Source organism: Ceratotherium simum, chromosome 23 (genome assembly GCF_057802395.1).
Source record: "Ceratotherium simum simum isolate JZ-2026a chromosome 23, ASM5780239v1, whole genome shotgun sequence".
Taxonomy (NCBI): Eukaryota; Metazoa; Chordata; class Mammalia; order Perissodactyla; family Rhinocerotidae; genus Ceratotherium; species Ceratotherium simum.
Window position 1 is genome coordinate 1,648,220 of NC_141922.1, and position 17,284 is coordinate 1,665,503.

Here is a 17,284-nt window from a genome sequence, read left to right on the forward strand (position 1 = left end):
AAAAAACCAAGTCACATAGTAATATGTTTAGTAAAATTCTATTTGTGTGAAAGCAGTACATACATGTATCTGTTCCCGTGCATGCACACATACATCCTCTCGTGAGCCCTCTTGTGAGCTCTCTGGAGGGGTGTGGTTGAGTGAGGCCGTGGCCACTCTGGGGAGGTGGGGCAGCATGGGGCCATTCGCTTTTTGCTCTTGTGTGTTTCTACGCTCTCTGGGTTTTCGTGAACATATACCAATTTCATGTGTCAGAGCTGAAACTGGAAGTCTCTGTACTGTTTTGTAAATAGGAAAAACCCTCTCCTGAGCCAGCCCTGATGGCCTAGTGGTTACAGTTGGGTGTGCTCTGCTTCGGCAGCCTCGGTTTGGTTCCCGGGCAAGGGACCACACCACTCATCTGTCAGTAGCCATGCTGTGGTGGCAGCTCACATAGAAGAACCAGAACTTACAACTATACACAGCTATGCACTGGGGCTTTGGGGGCGGGGGGAGAAGAAAAAAGAAGGAAGATTGGCAACAAAGGTTAGCTTAGGGTGAATCTTCCCCTGCGGGGGTTGGAGGGGCAAAACCCCTCTCCTTTCTCTGTTTACTCTTATTTCCAATTGATAATATTTGGGGTGTTTCTCCTTTAAGCATACCTCTGTATTTTTTTTTAGCTCAGACATTCCTTCTGAATTCTGTAAACGTGGCTAAAATGAGAGAAGGGAATGGGAACAAATTCCTTTTAAGAAGAAAAGGGCCACCACAGCGGGGGAAGCCGTCACACCCCGGGCTCTGCACTCCTCTGTCCTCCAGGCTGCAGGCAGTGGTCGGGGTCAGAGGAAAGTTGGGAGCCTCATCTCCGCCAAGGTGGGGACGCCGGGGAAGGGTCCTAGTGTGACAAGGTGACAAGGGCCCGAGCATGCTGCCTGCCCTGCATAGACCCAGGGGGTGCTGGGTGCCTGTCTCTCCTGGGGGCAACGGGCCTGCCCCGGCCCCACCTCCTTGGCTGGCTGTGTATCCAACAGGGATGTGGACAACCCGCACAGTTTGTGTGGACAAACTGAGATGGACTGTGAGCGTGAATGCACACACCACATTTGGGAGACTTAGTATGAAAGAAAGAAAAACAATGTAAAAATCTCAGTGCCTTTAAAATATTGAGTCCATGTTGAAATGATAGTATTTTGGATACAATGGGTTAAATAAAAGATATTACAACCAATCTCAGCTGTTTCTCGGTACCTTTTTTAATGTGGCCGCTAGAACACTAAAGATGACGTCCGTGGCTCACAGTTCTAGTGGACAGTGCTGCTGCAGCCACCACCTCTCTTTGCTCCTTCAGACCGCTGGCTGCAGCCTGAGGCTGTGATACTGTTTCTTCACTTCTTTACTGTGTCTCTCCCCCAGAATGAATGACCGTCCTGCCAGGTCGAGCCTGGCAGTCAGGATGCTGCCACGCCCCCACCGGGCTGACTGTCTCACAGGGGGCCCCTGCTGGCACCGAGTCTGGGCCCCAACCCAGGAGAATCCAGCTCCCAGAACATCCTCCCGTCCTGCTGGGCGCACTGGCTTCCTCCCTCCAGCGTCCAGCGTGGGAGGAACCTGCGCGCCCCAATCCCCACCTGCCCCCCGCCCCCCATGCTGGGGCAGCTGGCATGGCCTTGTGGAAAGACGGCACATTTTATAAAAGCCTTTCTCTCAAACCCCCAATAAGGTCACCTCCTACCTCTGTCCCACCGACCTCAGGGCCAGGCCTCCTGCTTCACAGCCGCTTAGTCGGGGGCCCAGACACCCATTTCCATGGTCAGCTGTGCCACGGTAACCCCATTGGTCGCTCACGAGTGACCACACTCTTAGCTGTGAAATGTCTTCATTTCTGTCATCTTACTTGGCCCTCACCATGCTGCAGTGCCGTCCCCACTTTCCAGAGAGAACAATGAGGGCTCAGAGAGGCTAAGAGACTTGCCCAGTGTCAGCCCGCTGGACCCAGACACCTGCTCCAGTGCTGGCTGTGTGGGTTCGGGAAAGCCCCTCGTTTACTGTCAAATGGGGCTGATGACTGTATCTACCCTACAGGGTGGCGTCAGGCCACATGACAGCGCGGAGCACTTGGCACAGCCCCACCTCAGGAGGTTGGCTTGTAAGTAGAGAGCGAGGGATAGAGGGAGTGTGCTGGCTGGACCCAGCCTGCACCCCAGCGTGGTCCTGTCTCTGGGAGATGCTGTCGGAAGTGATCCTTATGTGGCCTGTCCAACTTACACATCTCACTCTCCATCCAGCCCAAACCTTCTAGAAGCTTAAAGAATCTTTCCACTGGATGGACCCAACACCTGATATTTCAGAGGTTGGAATCTGAGGTCTTCTGATCACTCTAATGCACTTGTTGGGGCTCAGCCAGAGAAGCCGACCATTGGGAGCTGCATATACACACGCACACGGGTTTCTGATCTGATCTGTTCCGGGGATTCGACCTCACGAGATCGTGGGGCTGGTTGAGCAGCTGTTGCCTTCCCATCTGATGCTGGAGTTCGAAGTCCGGAGGGCGGGAGCTTGTTGTCTCAGATGGCAGGAGGGAGGCAAGGCAGGCTGATCTGGGTCTGGATTCCACCCCACACCGCCTGGCTGGTGAGGGGGGCAAGCGCCTTGCACACCCTCAGTTTTCTCCCCTTTACAATGGGGACAGGAATTTGATCTTACCGGATTTTCAGTGAAAACGAATGATACAGCTATGGAAGGTGCCCAGGACGTCGCGTGGCACGGCGGGTGCTCTGTAAACGCTGGATCTGCTACCCCCTCACTTGCAGGACTGCTGCTTCCTTATTTGTTTCACGCTCTTGATGTCGTTGGTTTCCAAACCTGCTCTTCATCAGAATCACCTCGGAATCCTTAAAATTTTTTTTCGGGTGCCATCCAAGAGCTGACAAAACAGAATGCTCATCATTGGGGTTTGAACCCAGTAACCTATAATTTTAGAAACTTCCTAGTGATTCTGATGGTCAGTCAGGTTTAAGTGGCACCAGAAGGCAAGGTTCCCTGGGGGCAGTGGGGGTCAACCCCAGCTGTTCATTTGAAACACCCGGACAGCTTAAAAAAATGCCGCTGGGCCCCACCTCCCAGGGGTTCTAATTTAACTGGTGGGAGTGGGCAAGTCCCACTTGTTAGTGGGCACCTAACATGGGTATTTTTTTTAAAAGCACACCTAGGTGATCCCAGTGGATAGCTGGGGTCCAGAGTGCGGCTGGGGGCACCACACACCAGTGGATCAGGGAAGCTGTGGACACAGAGCAAGGAAGAGACACGAGAATCCGGCCACCAGGGTTCATCATTCTTCTAAGAAACACTGATTCCTCAATTGTGAGTCACACAAATTTACTTAGAAAAACTAACATCCGCCCCCTCAGGCTTACAATTTATGACAAGGGGTGAGTGGTACGTATGTTTATTCTCCCATTACATAATCTTTTCACATTCATCCGATTACAGATTTACAGAGAGACCAATTATTAGGCGTTACATGAGCCGAGACGGGCGAGGGAAGCCGGATCCGCAGTGGACATTCCTGCGGCATCCTTCCAGTACAAATTCACTTGCAGTGCACCCTGGGCTGAGAGGCCGTGGTCTGCCCACGCAGCTTCTCTTTCAGTGTAACTGTAAGGTTTCTTTTATGTGTGAATGCTCTGTGCGATTCTCTGCATTGAGAATGTACAGTCTGGCACTGAAGGCTCTCCTGCAGCCGTTACATTCAAGGGTTTCTGCCAGTGGATGTTCTGAGGTCGAGATTTCACGGGATTGCTTCTCTCCAGGATGCGTCCTCTGCCGTGGGGTGAGACCTGAGTCCCGGCCCAGGAACTGCCACATTTACCACTTATCTGGAGTTTCTTTCTGGGAGGACTTATGACGTTGCGTGAGGGGGAACCACGAGGGGATCCTTTTCCCACGTTACCCCATTCATAGCCCCCCTATTCTCCAAGGCCGGGAGACACCAGCCACCCTGGTCCCACGGGCCGAGACTGCCACAGGCTCTGCCAGTCCCACTGGATGGCAGCCCGCGAACTTCTCTGGGCATGAACCCTGGAGGCAGGAGCTGGCTCCGTCCAGTGCATTCTCTGACGCTGCAAAGCCTGAGCATTGGACGGCGCCTTCCCGCCTCCCTGACTTTCCTGCGTGGAGTGGGTGCTGAACCAGGTGGGACCCCCTCTCCACCTCCAGCTCTCAGACAGGAGCCCTTTGATGTGTGCGGGCTGAGGTCTTCCAATGACATAGCCCGTGACTCCCCTTAGTTCCAGAAAGTTCCTGGCAGGACCTGGGTGCCGAGGTGTTGGCGGTCCTGCTTGGCCTCCGGCCGCTGTCCTGCTCTGTGGTCACTGCCTCATCCTCCCTCACCCAGTTCTCACAGATGAGAACAAGGACAGGAATTGCGACTGTGGCCACCTGCTTCCTGCGCTGGGAGAAGGCCAGTCCCAAGGAAAACATCCTGTGAATCAAGCTGGGGGGGGTGGGTGGAGAAGGCAGATGACCCAAGGAGGGATGTGGCCACACGGGACACAGCGGCTCTGGCGGGAGGAGGGGAGGAGCCCCAGGGGCTGTGGGGAGGACAATGCCGTGGGGCAGGGGTCCCCAGGGTGGGTCTGCATGTGCAGGGACCCCCAGTGCCCCTCACTCCAGCTGGCAGTGTGTGGACCCAGGAAAGAAGGGAACAGTATTCTCCCTGAGCTGATTCCCAGTGCCAGGGCTGGGGGGACACAGGGCCCTGAGGTGGCCCCAGGGGATGATTTTGGGGTGCGGGTGGTGAGGCAGCTTGGGAAGGGGTCCTTCAGCCCAGTGGGCTTGTTTGTCCCCTCCCCATTAGGGGCCAGTTGGGTGGTGAGGGAGGGACACAGAAGGGAGCAGGGTGAGAGGGCAGACTCAAGGCTGGCAAGGGGGACAGAAACGGTACTTCCACAGGTGAGGGTGCAGGAGCCCAGAGCCCCCACCCAGGGATAGCCTGGGAGTCAGAGCAGGTTCCCCACCCGGGGACAGCCTGGGGGTCAGAGCAGAGCCCCCACCCGGAGACAGCCCGGTGGTCAGAGCAGAGCCCCCACCCGGAGACAGCCCAGGGGGTCAGAGCAGCTTCCCCACGTGGGGACAGCCGGGGGGTCAGAGCAGGGACCCCACCCAGAGACAGCCCAGGGGTCAGAGCAGAGCCATTCAGGTCACCCCTGGCATTGGTGGACTGCCAGCTCCTGGCAGCCAGCACTCCAGTCAGCCTCCACACGGTCCTAGGAGACGGGCTCTGCTTGTGTTCACTTCTGTGGATGAGAGAGCTGAGCAGAGAGGCTAAACAGCTCACCAAGTTCACACAGCAGGGAAGTGGCCGACCCAAAATCGAGGCCTCTCAGCCCCAGGGCCATGTGGGCCCTTTGTTATCTTGGGGTCCCCCACATCACACTGACAAAGACTGGGAAGCCTCGAGAGCATCCAGGCTGCAGGGCAGAGCCCTTACCCAGGGCCCCCAGGCCCCAGAAGTTTCCAGCATCAGGCTCTTGAGGAGTGCCCCGTGGGGGCCCAAGCATCTGCATGTGCCAGGGTGAGGGGCATGCTCTGGAAGGTCACCAAGGCCCAGAGGCTGGCGCACGGCCTGCAGCTCTCCCCCTCCGGTGCCACTGGCCTCTGGGGCAGCTGTGACCCTCCTTGTGGGTGAGCTGGGCTCTTGGAAGGGGAGAAGGAGGGACCTCACATGCGCGCCTGCTGTTGTCACCGCCAAATAGGGGTCCTCTACTCACCGCAAAGACAAGCCAATAGTCCAGAGGGAAGGTGGTAGGAGAGAAAGGGTCTTTTTATTATTATTATTACAGCTTGCTAGCAAGGGGGCAGATGGCGGACTAGTGTCCATAAAGAACCATCTTTAAACTATAAACTTTTGAAACAGTTATACAGGGCAAATGGGCTGAAAGGGGGGGTGGTTTCAGAATGTGACGATTGGGTGTTGTAGTCCTTGAGACGCCGGATCATCCCTTTTTCTTGTCGCTGGCGATGGATACCAGCATAGGCGCTCCTTTCTGAAGGTCATTACATTCCTGGGAAAACTTAAAGAAAAAAAGTTACTGTCTTATCACAATAAGGAGGTTTATGTGTAAGCTAAGGCTGAGAAAGCAGCAGAGCATGCATATTGCTCACAAGCAGGGGTGGACTTATCCAGGCTACGTGTAAACTAAAGCATTACAGACTCAACAAGGGGGTGCCTTGTGGATCAGGGTTATTTATAGCTCCAACATGGTTCCCTTCTACAAGATGGCTTCCCTTATGCTAACTTATGGAACCTGTGACTACGTATCTATCATAGCTATTTAAGCAGCACTAACACTGTCACCGGCTGGCAGTACCAGCAGAGCTCACGCACTTTGCCCCAGATGTCTGTCCAGCTGAGGGGCTCTGGTGTCTGTAGGACAGACTTCTTCAAGTGGAACCGCTGGGTCAAAAGGGGTGCTCGCTGGGCCGGCCCCGTGGCTTAGCGGTTAAGTGCACGCGCTCCGCTGCTGGCGGCCTGGGTTCAGATCCCGAGCGCGAGCCGACGCACTGCTTGTCCGGCCCTGCTGAGGCCACGTCCCACATACAGCAACTAGAAGGATGTGCAGCTATGACATACAACTATCTACTGGAGCTTTGGGGGAAAAAAATAAATAAATAAAATTATAAAAAAAAAAAAAAAAAAAGGGGTGCTCGCTTAGCCCCTGACCAGCGTTGCCATCCGCCTTCACAAACGCTGTGCCAGTTTGTACACACACTTCAAGATTCCTGCAGAGGCTGCACGTCTTCGCTGCTTCGACGCTGGAGAGCTGTGCCAGGCGCCGTCACCCACAGGTGCCTCAACCTCCCAGGGCAGCGTGCAGGGTGGGCAGGAGGGGGAGCAGGGAGTGCCACCACCCTGACCCCCCGGGCAGAAGTCGGGCCTCTGGGTGGGGCCCTGCCAATGGGCTGAGGTGAGGGGGCTCCTGCATGGCCCCCAGACCTCCATGTCAGGGGGGTCCCTCAATGGGGTGTGCACGTGGGACCTGCAGGAGAGTGATGGCACAGCCTCTTGAGGCTGGCCCAAGCCGGAGCACCATAGAAACCACCACCTCCACGGGACGGGGACAGCCCCGGGAGTCGGGGTGGTGGGGGTGGGGTTTGCTCAGGGTTTGAAGGTGCACAGAGGCCTGTCTCCTGTCTCCATTTACGGAGAAGTTCTGTGTGCAGGACCCGGTGCTCTGAGGTTGGGCTGCCACAGCCACAGAGCTCGTGGGGGACAAAGGCACGACAGCTGTCGTGTCAGGTCCTTGAGCACCTTGGTCAACAGATGGACAGAGTACTGAGGGAGCTGGTAATCCTGCCTGGCCACCAGACACTCTCGTGAGGGCCCTGGGCAGGGCCTGGCGCTGGAGAACTGATGGCTTTTCCAGCACATGCTGCAGCCCCGTCTGCCTGCAGGGTCCCCTGGGCCAGGCCTCCTCTGCAGTCCCTGCTCCTCCTTCCTCGCTTCCCCCCGTCCTGGCAGGCACCTCTTTAAACTTAGTTCAGGGTGGACGCCCACCCTCTATGCCCCCATGGAGCCCTATCTCAGCCCTTGTTAGGGGCTGAACTGTGTTCCCCCCAAATCCATATGCTGAGTCCCATCCCCCAGGACCTCAGGATTGAGTGTGTTTGGAGACGGGGTCTTTACAGAGGTGATTAAGGTAAATGAGGTCACCAGGGTGGCCCAGATCCAATCTGACTGGTGTCCTTATAAGGAGAGGAGATCAGGACACAGACACACACAGAGGGATGACAACGTGAGGACACAGGGAGGAGACGGCCGTCTACATGCCAAGGAGAGGTCTCAGAGAAACTAACTCTGCTGACAATTTGATCTCAGACTCTCAGCCTCCAGGACTGGGAGACAGTGCATTTCTGTCATTTAAGCGGCCTAGGCCGTGGTGCTTGGTCACAGCAGCCTGAGCCAACTACCATACCCTCAACCCGGGAGTTCCCTTCTCTGGGCCTCTGGCAGGGTCAGGATGCCAGGCGGTGCATCTGTGACGCAGGACCCAGCACACATGATGCAGCGCCATCCCGCACACACTGGGGAGAGGGGTGGGCTGGTCTGAATCAGCACCGCTGCAGGGGGTCCATGGCTCCCCTGGCGCTGCCCCTCCCCTGTTACTGCAGGCGGCGCTGGGGTCTGGTTGACGGACGGGCAGCCACAGCTCAGGGTAAGGGTCTCTGGCCAGGAGGAAGTGCCAGGGAAAGCCGATGCCCTGAAATCTGAAGGGTGAGGGTCCGGGCATCAGCCCTGTGGTGAGTACCCCCAGCCTGGAAGCTGGCCCAGGAACACCCACGGCCTGAGGCAATGAGCTCGAGGCCCAGGTTCCCAGACTCTAGGCTGGACTGTGTTTGGCCTTTACAGCGGCCAGGAGAACCAAGGGCTTGCTGAGCAGATTGAGCACACACCGAGCAGGGTGGGGCCAGCACAGCATTCCCCAGAGTGGACCTGAGAGGGCCCGGCAGAGTCACTGCGAGTTCCCCCAAGCGCTAGGGCAGCTGCGCTCCAGCGTGGACCACGTGCTGGGCCCCAGGCCAGGACACTACCCCGCCCCTCTTGGGGTGGGGAGGCGATGAGGTGCAATGACACAGATAACAAGTACAGGCAGGCTGAGGGCCTCCGCCCAGCACTGCTGGACCCAGGGAGTACCCCTACCCCAAGCTGGACCAAACCTGGGCCCTGGGGGGGGGTTGGGGCTGGAGAAAGGAGGGGATCTTGTACCTGCAGGCCCCACCCCCTGACCCAGGTGAGCCTGCCTTGAAGCACACTGGCCAGGTCGTGGAGCTTGGCTGTGGCCTGCAGGAAAAGCTGGTGCTCCCTAGTCTGGTGTCCGGTGCTGCTGACCAGGCTAGGAGCCTTGGTTCTGGCAGCATCTCTGGCTGCTCCCTGCGCCCCCAGGCTGCGGTTGGGGGAGCAGAGCCAGCCTCCCGTCCAGTTACAATCTGAGGGGCTTTCTGTCCCCTGCAGCTGAATGCACTGCCGACTGAGCGGGGCTGTAGACTGAGTGGGCAGAGGTCTCTCCTTGGGTGGACACAGAGCTTTGTCTCCGAGGCCCTTGCTGGAGCCCAGACACCGGGAGGGGAGAGGGGACAGGGGAGGGCGCCCATGTGAGAGACTCGGGGAGTTCAGGCACCGGCAGGATGATGCCAGCAGGTGTTTTACTTCTTCTCCTTCATCTGGCTTCTCAGCTGCAACAGAGAGAAGGGCGCCAGTGGATGTCAGGGCCTTCCAGGTGGGAGCGGATTCCAGTGCTCCCCGAAGGTGGAAGCTTTGGAGAAGCCAGGTTTGAGGAGGGGCTTCTGAGCCCCCTAGCCTAATGCAGGAATAAGAAAGCCTGAGGTCCTGTGAGGTCTGAGGGGACGCGTGGCTGCATGGTCCAGCACTTTGCTCAAGGGAGCTGGCTGGACACCCTCTGGGAGGCGGGGAGGGAGGGAGCGAGCTTGGCCAGGGTGCCACGTGGCTTGCACGCATTTCAGAGCCTTCTAGGGAGGAGATGACGAGGAACAGAGATAGGGATGGGGGGCTACTGATCTGCCCCTCCAGGGTTGTACACAGGCGTCACATTACATCCAGTGTGTTCAGAGACAACCAGCTTGCATGTGCCAGGGTGGACCCCCATCCCCCAGATGCCTGTTTCCAAGGGACCCCCTCAGAGGGTGAGCCCTGGGGTGACCTTTGCAGCCCAGTCCCTAAGGGGGAGGAGAGATGATGCACTTGTGGCTTCTGGCTCCCTCACCGTCTCTCCTGCACCCCCTTGATCTGCCTGCACCCAGGTCTCCTGCCCCTGCTGCCCTGGGGCCCTGCATCCTCACTTGTATCTTTTGTCGGGGCCGTTTGATCCCCACATGTCTCCTTGCCGTGTTCTCAGCTGGTCAGAGCTCAGGGGAGGGAGGCATGGTTAGAATTTGTCCCGTGAGTTGGAGTTAGGCACCACGTCTGGCTCTGCGACAGCCAGTGGCTGACCATCACAGCCTCCAAAAGGAACATAGCTCTGCCAGAACCTTCCTTTTAGACTTCTTACTTCCAGAACTGTAACATAATACCTTTGTGTCATTTTAAGCCAGTAAGTTTGTGGTCATTTGTTACCGCAGCCATGGGAAACAGATGAGGTGACCCAGATGGACGTGCTCCCTGGCCGGCCTCCTGGGTGGCTGCAGAGGTGCTGCCTGGGCTGGATGAGGAGTGGCCCTGCTGGGCTGCCTCCCGATGCTTCCAGCAGCTCCTTCTTGGGACCGGTGTTGGGCTCTGTGATAATGCCCTGGCTGTGACTGACCCCTGGCACCTCAGACTGGACTCGGCCTGGGTATCCAGTTGGGCTTTGGCCACCAACCATCCCCTCCCAACCTCTGGCTCAGGCCTCCTGGCGCTGCTGTCCACCTGGCTTGTGGCCCCAGGGCTGGGTCCTGTACCTGCCACCACCCAGCTTCGTGACCTTGAGCCAGAGGCTCGAGTCTGGGCCACAGTGTCTCCTCGGTCAGGTGGGACCCTGGGTGCCACGACAGTGAGCTTGCTGGGGTGCCTGGGAGGGGGCGGTGTTTTGGGATGGGGTGCCCAGCAGATGGGCTTCTCTGCCCCACATCAGGTCCTCTCCCTCATCAAAGCACAACGTGCCTCCTCCTGTGCCCTCAGGCGGGGGTAGGGGGCGTGGTTAGAGCCCCAGTGAGGAGTCAGGGCTGTGCTTTCTGCTTCCCCAGGGGTGGGAGTGGGGGCCCAGCTGCTGGCAGGGCCCCGGGACCCCAGAGAAGAGGCTGTCGCCACAGCAGGGGCCCCAGGCCAGGGCAGGCCCCGCAGCCGGTGGCTTCACACTGAGCCTGCAGCCCAGCTGCCACCCGGTGCTGAGGGCCTTGAAAGAGTGTGTGTGTGTGTGTGTGTGGGGGGGGTGGCCTTGAAGGGCTTGAGGGCAGGGGTCCAAGGAAGAATTCTGTGGATGCAGGTGATGGTACCCAATGTTTCTAAGGCAGGTGGGTGTGGCTAACGAGGTTTCTTTTGATGGTAAGGCACTCGGGTGGGGGTTTTCCATCCTCACGTGCGTGCGTACACACACACACACACACACACACACACACACACACGGCACACAGGAGCTGGGGCCGCTAGGGCCATGTTGATAGCAGTAGTTCACGTAGCTGGGCCCTTGCTCTCCACCAGGCATGGGCTGTGAAGTTCTCACTGCAGCCCTCAGGTAAGGCCCTTCCGCTCAGCCGATGGGGAATACCGCTGCGGGGAGGGGCTCACTGGGTCCTGGAGGAGGGCATGGCCTAACATTTGATCCCAGGCAGCGTGACCCCCAGCTCTGCTCTTATCTGCTGTGCTGCAGTAGGGCTGTCTGTGTCTGTGAGTGTGTGCACGAGTGGGAGTACTGTGAGTGTGTGCATGTGCACGAGTGCGTGTGTGAGTGTGTGAAAATGCAAGTGACAGAGAAACCCAGGATAACTAGCTTCAACATGGCAGAAGTTTATTTCCTTCCCAGGTAAAGGAGTCCTGAGGTAGGCAGTGCAGGGCTGGTGTCATGGCTCCTGGTCATCAGCCGTCCAGGCCCCTTTCTCCATGCTGCCCTGCCATTCTCAGTGCGCAGCCTCATGGTGCAAGGTAGCTGCTGAGCTCCAGCTATCATTCCAGCCAGCCAGGGCGGGACCTGCCCTGGCCTGGGGCCTCTGCTGTGGCGACAGCCTCTTCTCTGGGGTCCTGGGGCCCTGCCAGCAGCTGGGTCCCCCTCTCACCCCTGGGGAAGCAGAAAGCGCAGGAAAGGGAAGAAGAAAGACATGCCACCTCCACCTAAGGGATTTGCGTGCCCACTCCCAGCTAGGCCTCGAGGTTTCCATTAATAAGGAAAGGGGAGACTGGAGAGTGGGAGGCTACTCTGCCTGCGGGGGACACTTGACAGGCAGGAGAAGGCTCTGGGCCTCCCAACCCAGGGGATGTCAAGCTGGTGGGGCTCTAGGGGTCCTCTAAGCCTTGTTCTACTCTGATGGGGAAACTGAGGCCCAGGCCTCCTCCCTCCCATCCCAGGGCTCTATCTTCCCACCAGTCAAGAAGCCTAAGTGCCCAGCAGCCAATGGCACCAGCCCAGCCATAGCAGACACTGGGGATCCTGCAGGTTCTTCTATGCAGCCCCTTCCCACTAGCCCCCTCCTCTTCTCCTCAGGAACTCACAGGTCCATTCTGCCTCTCCCTGCACCCCCCAGACCCCCCTACTCCACGCCCACCAGGCTGAGCAGCTGGCTGGAAAGTCCTGTCTCAGCCTACCTTCCTGCCTCCCTCTCTTCTCTCCTTCTCTCCCAGCTGCCCTTCATTAACTAACCCCCCCACCCCTGCGGCCCCCCAGGGGCTTCCTCCATGGGGGGGAAGCCTCCCTCCCACAGCGGCCCCCCTACATGGGCTGGGAGGCAGATGTGCGCATCCTGGGAAAGGGCAAAGCTTGACCCAGGCGACAGCCGTGTGGATGGAGGTGATGCATTGGCGAGAAGCTGAGGAGAGAAGGGTGCGGGCTCCCCTGGCATACGATGAGACTTTTCTGGGGCTGCATGGACCCACCTGTGAGTGGCTGAGGCCTGGACCAGAGGCCCTCCTGCTGGCCATCTCACCCTGCAGCGGGGAGAGGAGGCCAAGAATGCTAGATGGGGAAATGCAGATGGGGCTGGGAGGAGCCAGTGCAGGCCCGATCATTAAAGACACTCCATGTTTATTCTCCAAAGATGGTGTTGGGGGTTTCAGGAGGGGAAGGCACTGGCCAGAGTGCTGACCAGCCAGGGTATAAGCTGGGCTGGGGACCCCACACCTGAATGGGGTCCCATTCAGGACCCCATTGCCTGAAGGCCGGCAAGGAGGCTGAGCAGGAGGGCAGTGGCCACAGCCGTGGGGCTACCCGGGGGGCGCCCTGCCCCACCGCCCTGGGGGCTGCCTGCCCCCTTGTCCAGTGGGTCCTGCCAGGGTGGGACGTTGCACAGGGTGGACTGGCAGCAGGTCATGGTCATCAGGGTCTCCTCCACTGTCCTGTTGGTGGGTTGACACGTGTCGGCACACCACGCCGAGTAGGTGGTCAGGGGACCCAACTCTGGGGACGGGGAGCGGTGGAGAAAGGGTGCGTCTCACAGACGGCAGGGCAGGGACAGGCCCCTCACAGGGGTGTGTGCCTGTCCTGGCCCCGGGCCCGGGTGATGGCCCTCGCAGCCGCCCCAGGGCGCCCGCTCACCGGTGCTCCCGTGGTAGATGAGGGTCTTGCAGAAGGTCTGGCTGAGGACGCAGCTCTGTGTCTGGTTGCAGAGCTCCTCGCTGTGCAGGGACTGGCAGGAGTAGCAGCGCAGCAGCCCTGGGGGCACAGCGGTGGGCTCAGGCCCGGCCACAGGCCAGAGCGCCTCCCCCTCCACCACGGAGCGGCCTCCAGCCTGTGCTGGTGTGGGCCTCTTCCCCTCCAAGTCTCCCCCAGTTCCTGTCCACCTCTCCCTTCTCAGCTGATCCCCCACAAAGCCTGCTCTGCTGGAGCCTCCCTGCGGCCTCCTCCTCAGGACTGGCCGGCCCACCTTCCCCTCCCTGCCCCAGACTGCTCATGTCACTCTGAACTGAGATTACCACCTAGGCCTTTGCATTCCTTCGCTGGTCTCTCCACCCTGGGGCTCTGCTGCACCCCTCTCTGCTTAGTGAACTCCTATTCAACCTCTCCACCCTGGCACCCTTGCCCTTCCCAGGAGTGGCTCCTTCTGTAGGCTCCCTACTCTGGATGGCAGTGGAGGGTCCTGGTCAGAGTGAGAGGTGAGGGGTGTGCTGAGTGTCAGGGTTCCTCCTCATCCCCTCCCCTGCCCTGCTGAGAGGCAGGCTCACAGGCGAGGCCTCTGCCTGTCGGTTCCCCATCACACCAGCACCACACAGGGTGTTGAAAAGAGGGACGGGTGCCCGCTGTCTGGGGCCAGACGGAGGGTACCTCTGCCCCTGCTCTCTGCAGTCATGCTGGCCTCCTCATCCTCCTCGTCCTCGTCGTCCTCGTAGCCCTCCGGGCCAAAGTCGGAGTCTTCATCCTCCTCATCCTGCGCCCGCCCTCTCCCTGGCCGTGCAGGAACGCCTGTAAACCTCCGCTACCCAGGTACAGAGGACACACGCTCGGGGCCCCGTGCGCACCCCCAGCCCCTCACTTTGTCCTCTCCCCACCCCTCCGTCCTCTTCCTCCCCACTCTGTCCTCCCGCCGCCTCCCAAGCTGGTGAGGTCCCTGTCTGGCCCTGGCCCTGCTCACTCACCCGGGCGCAGCCTAGCATTGTCCTTACCAACAACACCAGCGGCTGTGGACGGCCCTTTACAGCAGCTGCGCGCCGCCCCCCCCGCCGCCCCCGCCGCCCAGTAAACCTTCAGGATGGCCTGCCCATTTTACAGAAGAGGAAATTGAGGCTGGGAGAGGAGGGGGAATCTCAAAGCCCGCATTTCAAAGATGCCGAGTGGGGAACCTGGCTGTGGGGGGGCTGCAGAGGTTTGGGGGTCTGTGGGAGCCCAGGACAACCCCCTTCACCTGCCTCTGGCCTTGGACGCCAGCCTCACCCACTCCTTTTCCCCCAAGCTGTGTCTTGCCCCCAGGCTGGGGGTCCCTGGGGGTCCCCACGGGCCTAGACTATGCTGTCCCCTTCACTGCAGGGTCTCCCTTAGCCCTTAGTACCTGGCTGCCGGCACAACAGCAGGGCAAACAGGACAGCCGTGAGCGCCTTCATCCTGCTGGGGCCGCCGGGGCTGCCCGCTCGGGTCCTTGCTCGGCTCTGGGTCTGTGGGAAGTGGGACAAGATGCATTGCCGGGGGCTTCCTTGAGGCCCTGGCCCCCCCAGCTCCAGCCTCAAACAATGGGTCTCACACTGGTCCCCGCGCCAGGCACCAGGCCAGGGATGACCACTTCCCTCCCTGACTTCAGGGGCCCCAGAGGGAGGGGAAGTCATTGTGGTCGGCCTTGGGGCATCCTGTCCACCTGTGCTGCCCGCCCCCCTCCACCCCCGGCCTGGCTCGCCGGCCTTGGTGCCTCAGCCCCGTGGTGCGGGCTGGTGGGCCTGGCCCTGGGCTGGGGCTGTGCCTGACAGCCCCCTGTCCCATGTCTGGACCCTGTGGGACCCAGGCCCAGGCCGCACAGCCGCAGGAGCTTGGCGTCGCAGGCCCTCCAGCTGCAGGCTGCCCATCGGGCACCTTCAACCCTGTGTCAGCTTCACCCATAGTCCAGGGCTTCTTAAGAGTATTTTAAATAAAAGCCCAATAAACATCCTCCCCCGACTCCTCCCCTCTCCCCCAGCAGCGCACTGGTTCCCTGGCTGCCTGGCTGCCCTCGCTCCCACCTCAGGCCTTTGTCCTCGCTGTTTCCTCCCCCTGGAATGCTGTGCCTGCCGATGTCCATGCTGCCTGTCCCCTCACCTGCTCAGATGTCACCTCCTCAGAGAGGCCTCCCTGCCGTCACTCATCTCATGGCCTGTCTTTCCCTCGTGTTTGCTCCCTGACCAGGGGGCACCCCTGCCCTGGGGAACGCTCTCTGTGCCAGGCTGTCCAGGGCTGGTGGGAGCTGGGAGCAGCCAGCAGCTGGCCTCCCTCACCCGCCTGCCCACCCTCTGCCTGTGGCTCCTGTGTGAGAGGCCTGGGCTGCTCAGGCCAGCTTGGCAGCCTCCCGGCTGTGTCCCTGGGTGCACCCCTTCCTCCTCTGAGGGCCATAGACTGTGGAAATGGGGATGCTGGAAGCCCTGTCCCCCACTCCGGCAGCCAAAGTCACTTTCCAGCTGGAGTCTCATCCAGTCCGGCGTCCGGGCCCTAGACCTGCCCTCTTCACTCCTCAGACTGTGTCCACGGCAGCCCCCAGCCAACCCAGCTTCCTCCTACAGGCCTTTCCATCTGGGGTCACAGGAGCTGCTCCCAGGAAGGGCCCCACAGGGTTCCCAGAACTGGTAGGGAACAGGGGTCTCCACCTGCCGCCTGCCCCTCCCCAAGCCCAGCTCCTCCTCGGCCCAGGTGCCAGCTGCCCAGCCCAGGCCAGAGCTTGTTGTCAGAATCACCTAGGGATATTAATAGCCCCGTTTAGTTCACTAATTAAAATTCAGTGTAATTGATACCAGCCCTCAACAACTCTGGGAGGTGGGGTGTTTCCATCACTGCTGTACTGACCACCACTGCCCCCTCCCCCCGCCACACCCCAGGCTGCACGCTCACCACCCCGCTCTGCGACCTCGCCACCCCCCCTTCCACAGCCTTGTCACCCCTCCTCCATGGCCTCACCGCCCTGCTCCTGCGGCCTCACCATCCCCTTCCACTGCCAGCAGGCACTGCTCCCTCTTCCCCAGGAAAGGAGCTGGGGTCTGGTCCAGCCCATGCAGATGCAGCCACATGGCTAGGCCAAAGTTGGTGGTCGCAGGTGTGATTGAGGCCCGGTGAGGCTGGGGAGCTTGGCCTCCCGCCCCGACACCTTGACAACAGATACCTGGTCTCACCGCGGCCCCCAGCCCTCAGGTTGAGGGGGTTGTGTATGCCCACCCCTCTCCCCACCCAGGCCTCTTCAGACGTTCTGGTCCAAAAACATGCCTGCTGGTGGCACCTCTCTGACCCCAGGCTTCCAGAACAAGGGCATGCCCTGCAGACCCCCCAGGTCGGGGCATGGCTCCCTCAGAGCCCCCAGGGCCAGGGCTGAGGGCTGGTGGCCCGTGGGTGGCACAGGCCCACTTTAGAGTCTGCGTCCTGAACAGCCTCTGCCCTGGGCTCGGCGCACTCCTGGGTCAGGGCTGTCTCCCTCAGCCATGCCCACACGCAGAGACGCCCTTCTAGGGCAGCCCGGGGGCCCCAGCTCCCTGCCCGCCTACCCCTGCGCAGCGTGGGCCTGGCCTTGCCTGCTCTGTCGCGCTCGGCCAGGCTGGCTCCTGTGGGTGGCCGGGTGGACCCTGCTGGGCTGGGTGCCCTCCCCCAGGCCTGGCCTCCCTCGGCCGAGTGAGTGGTGCGGGTCACCTTGCTCTTCCTGGCAGCAGCCGTGGGCTCAGACCTCGGTGTCAGTCGTGGACAGGGCACGCCGGCCATCCACACTCCCTCCCGCCCTGGCAGGGGGCAGAAGGTGGGGGTGGGGGACCACAGGCCCTGTTCTCCTTGGGAAGCTGTGTGGCCCTGTCCTGGGCTCTGAGCCCCTACTCTGTCCCCCTCCCCACCCTGTGTTGGCCTCTGGGGTCACCAGGTGAATTGGACCCAGAACCGGGGAAGAGAGGACAATGTTTCTGACCAACAGGCAAAGGTCTGGTGTCTGTGGGGTCAGGAAAGGCATTCGCCCTGCCTGG

General features: G+C 60.1%; 1 protein-coding gene across 2 annotated transcripts; it reads right to left on the bottom strand.

Annotated features, from left to right (window-relative positions):
• Nucleotides 1–12,816: 12,816 nt before the first annotated feature.
• On the bottom strand, nucleotides 12,817–14,728 carry GPIHBP1 (glycosylphosphatidylinositol anchored high density lipoprotein binding protein 1). Of its 2 annotated transcripts, none has more exons than XM_087447105.1 (4): nucleotides 14,662–14,728; nucleotides 13,941–14,054; nucleotides 13,215–13,331; nucleotides 12,817–13,076 (listed from the first exon to the last, which is right to left on the bottom strand). In XM_087447105.1, the coding sequence occupies exons 1-4, from the start codon at nucleotides 14,711–14,713 to the stop codon at nucleotides 12,817–12,819; spliced, it is 543 nt and encodes a 180-aa protein (XP_087303231.1). In that variant the 5' UTR covers nucleotides 14,714–14,728. The 2 variants fall into 2 exon arrangements, with proteins under 2 accessions (XP_087303231.1, XP_014652725.1); XM_014797239.2 differs by having other exon boundaries at nucleotides 13,941–14,060; nucleotides 14,662–14,713.
• Between the last annotated feature and the right edge of the window lie 2,556 nt (nucleotides 14,729–17,284).

Bases quoted from the DNA above. Each gene is read 5' to 3' on its own strand.
- GPIHBP1 (XM_014797239.2), bottom strand. From the start codon at position 14,713: ATGAAGGCGCTCACGGCTGTCCTGTTTGCCCTGCTGTTGTGCCGGCAG. The intron at 13,332-13,940 runs GTACCCTCCGTC...CTGTGCCCCCAG, and splicing joins TGCAGAGAGCAGGGGCAGAG to GGCTGCTGCGCTGCTACTCC. The intron at 13,077-13,214 runs GTGAGCGGGCGC...CCCCGTCCCCAG, and splicing joins CATCTACCACGGGAGCACCG to AGTTGGGTCCCCTGACCACC.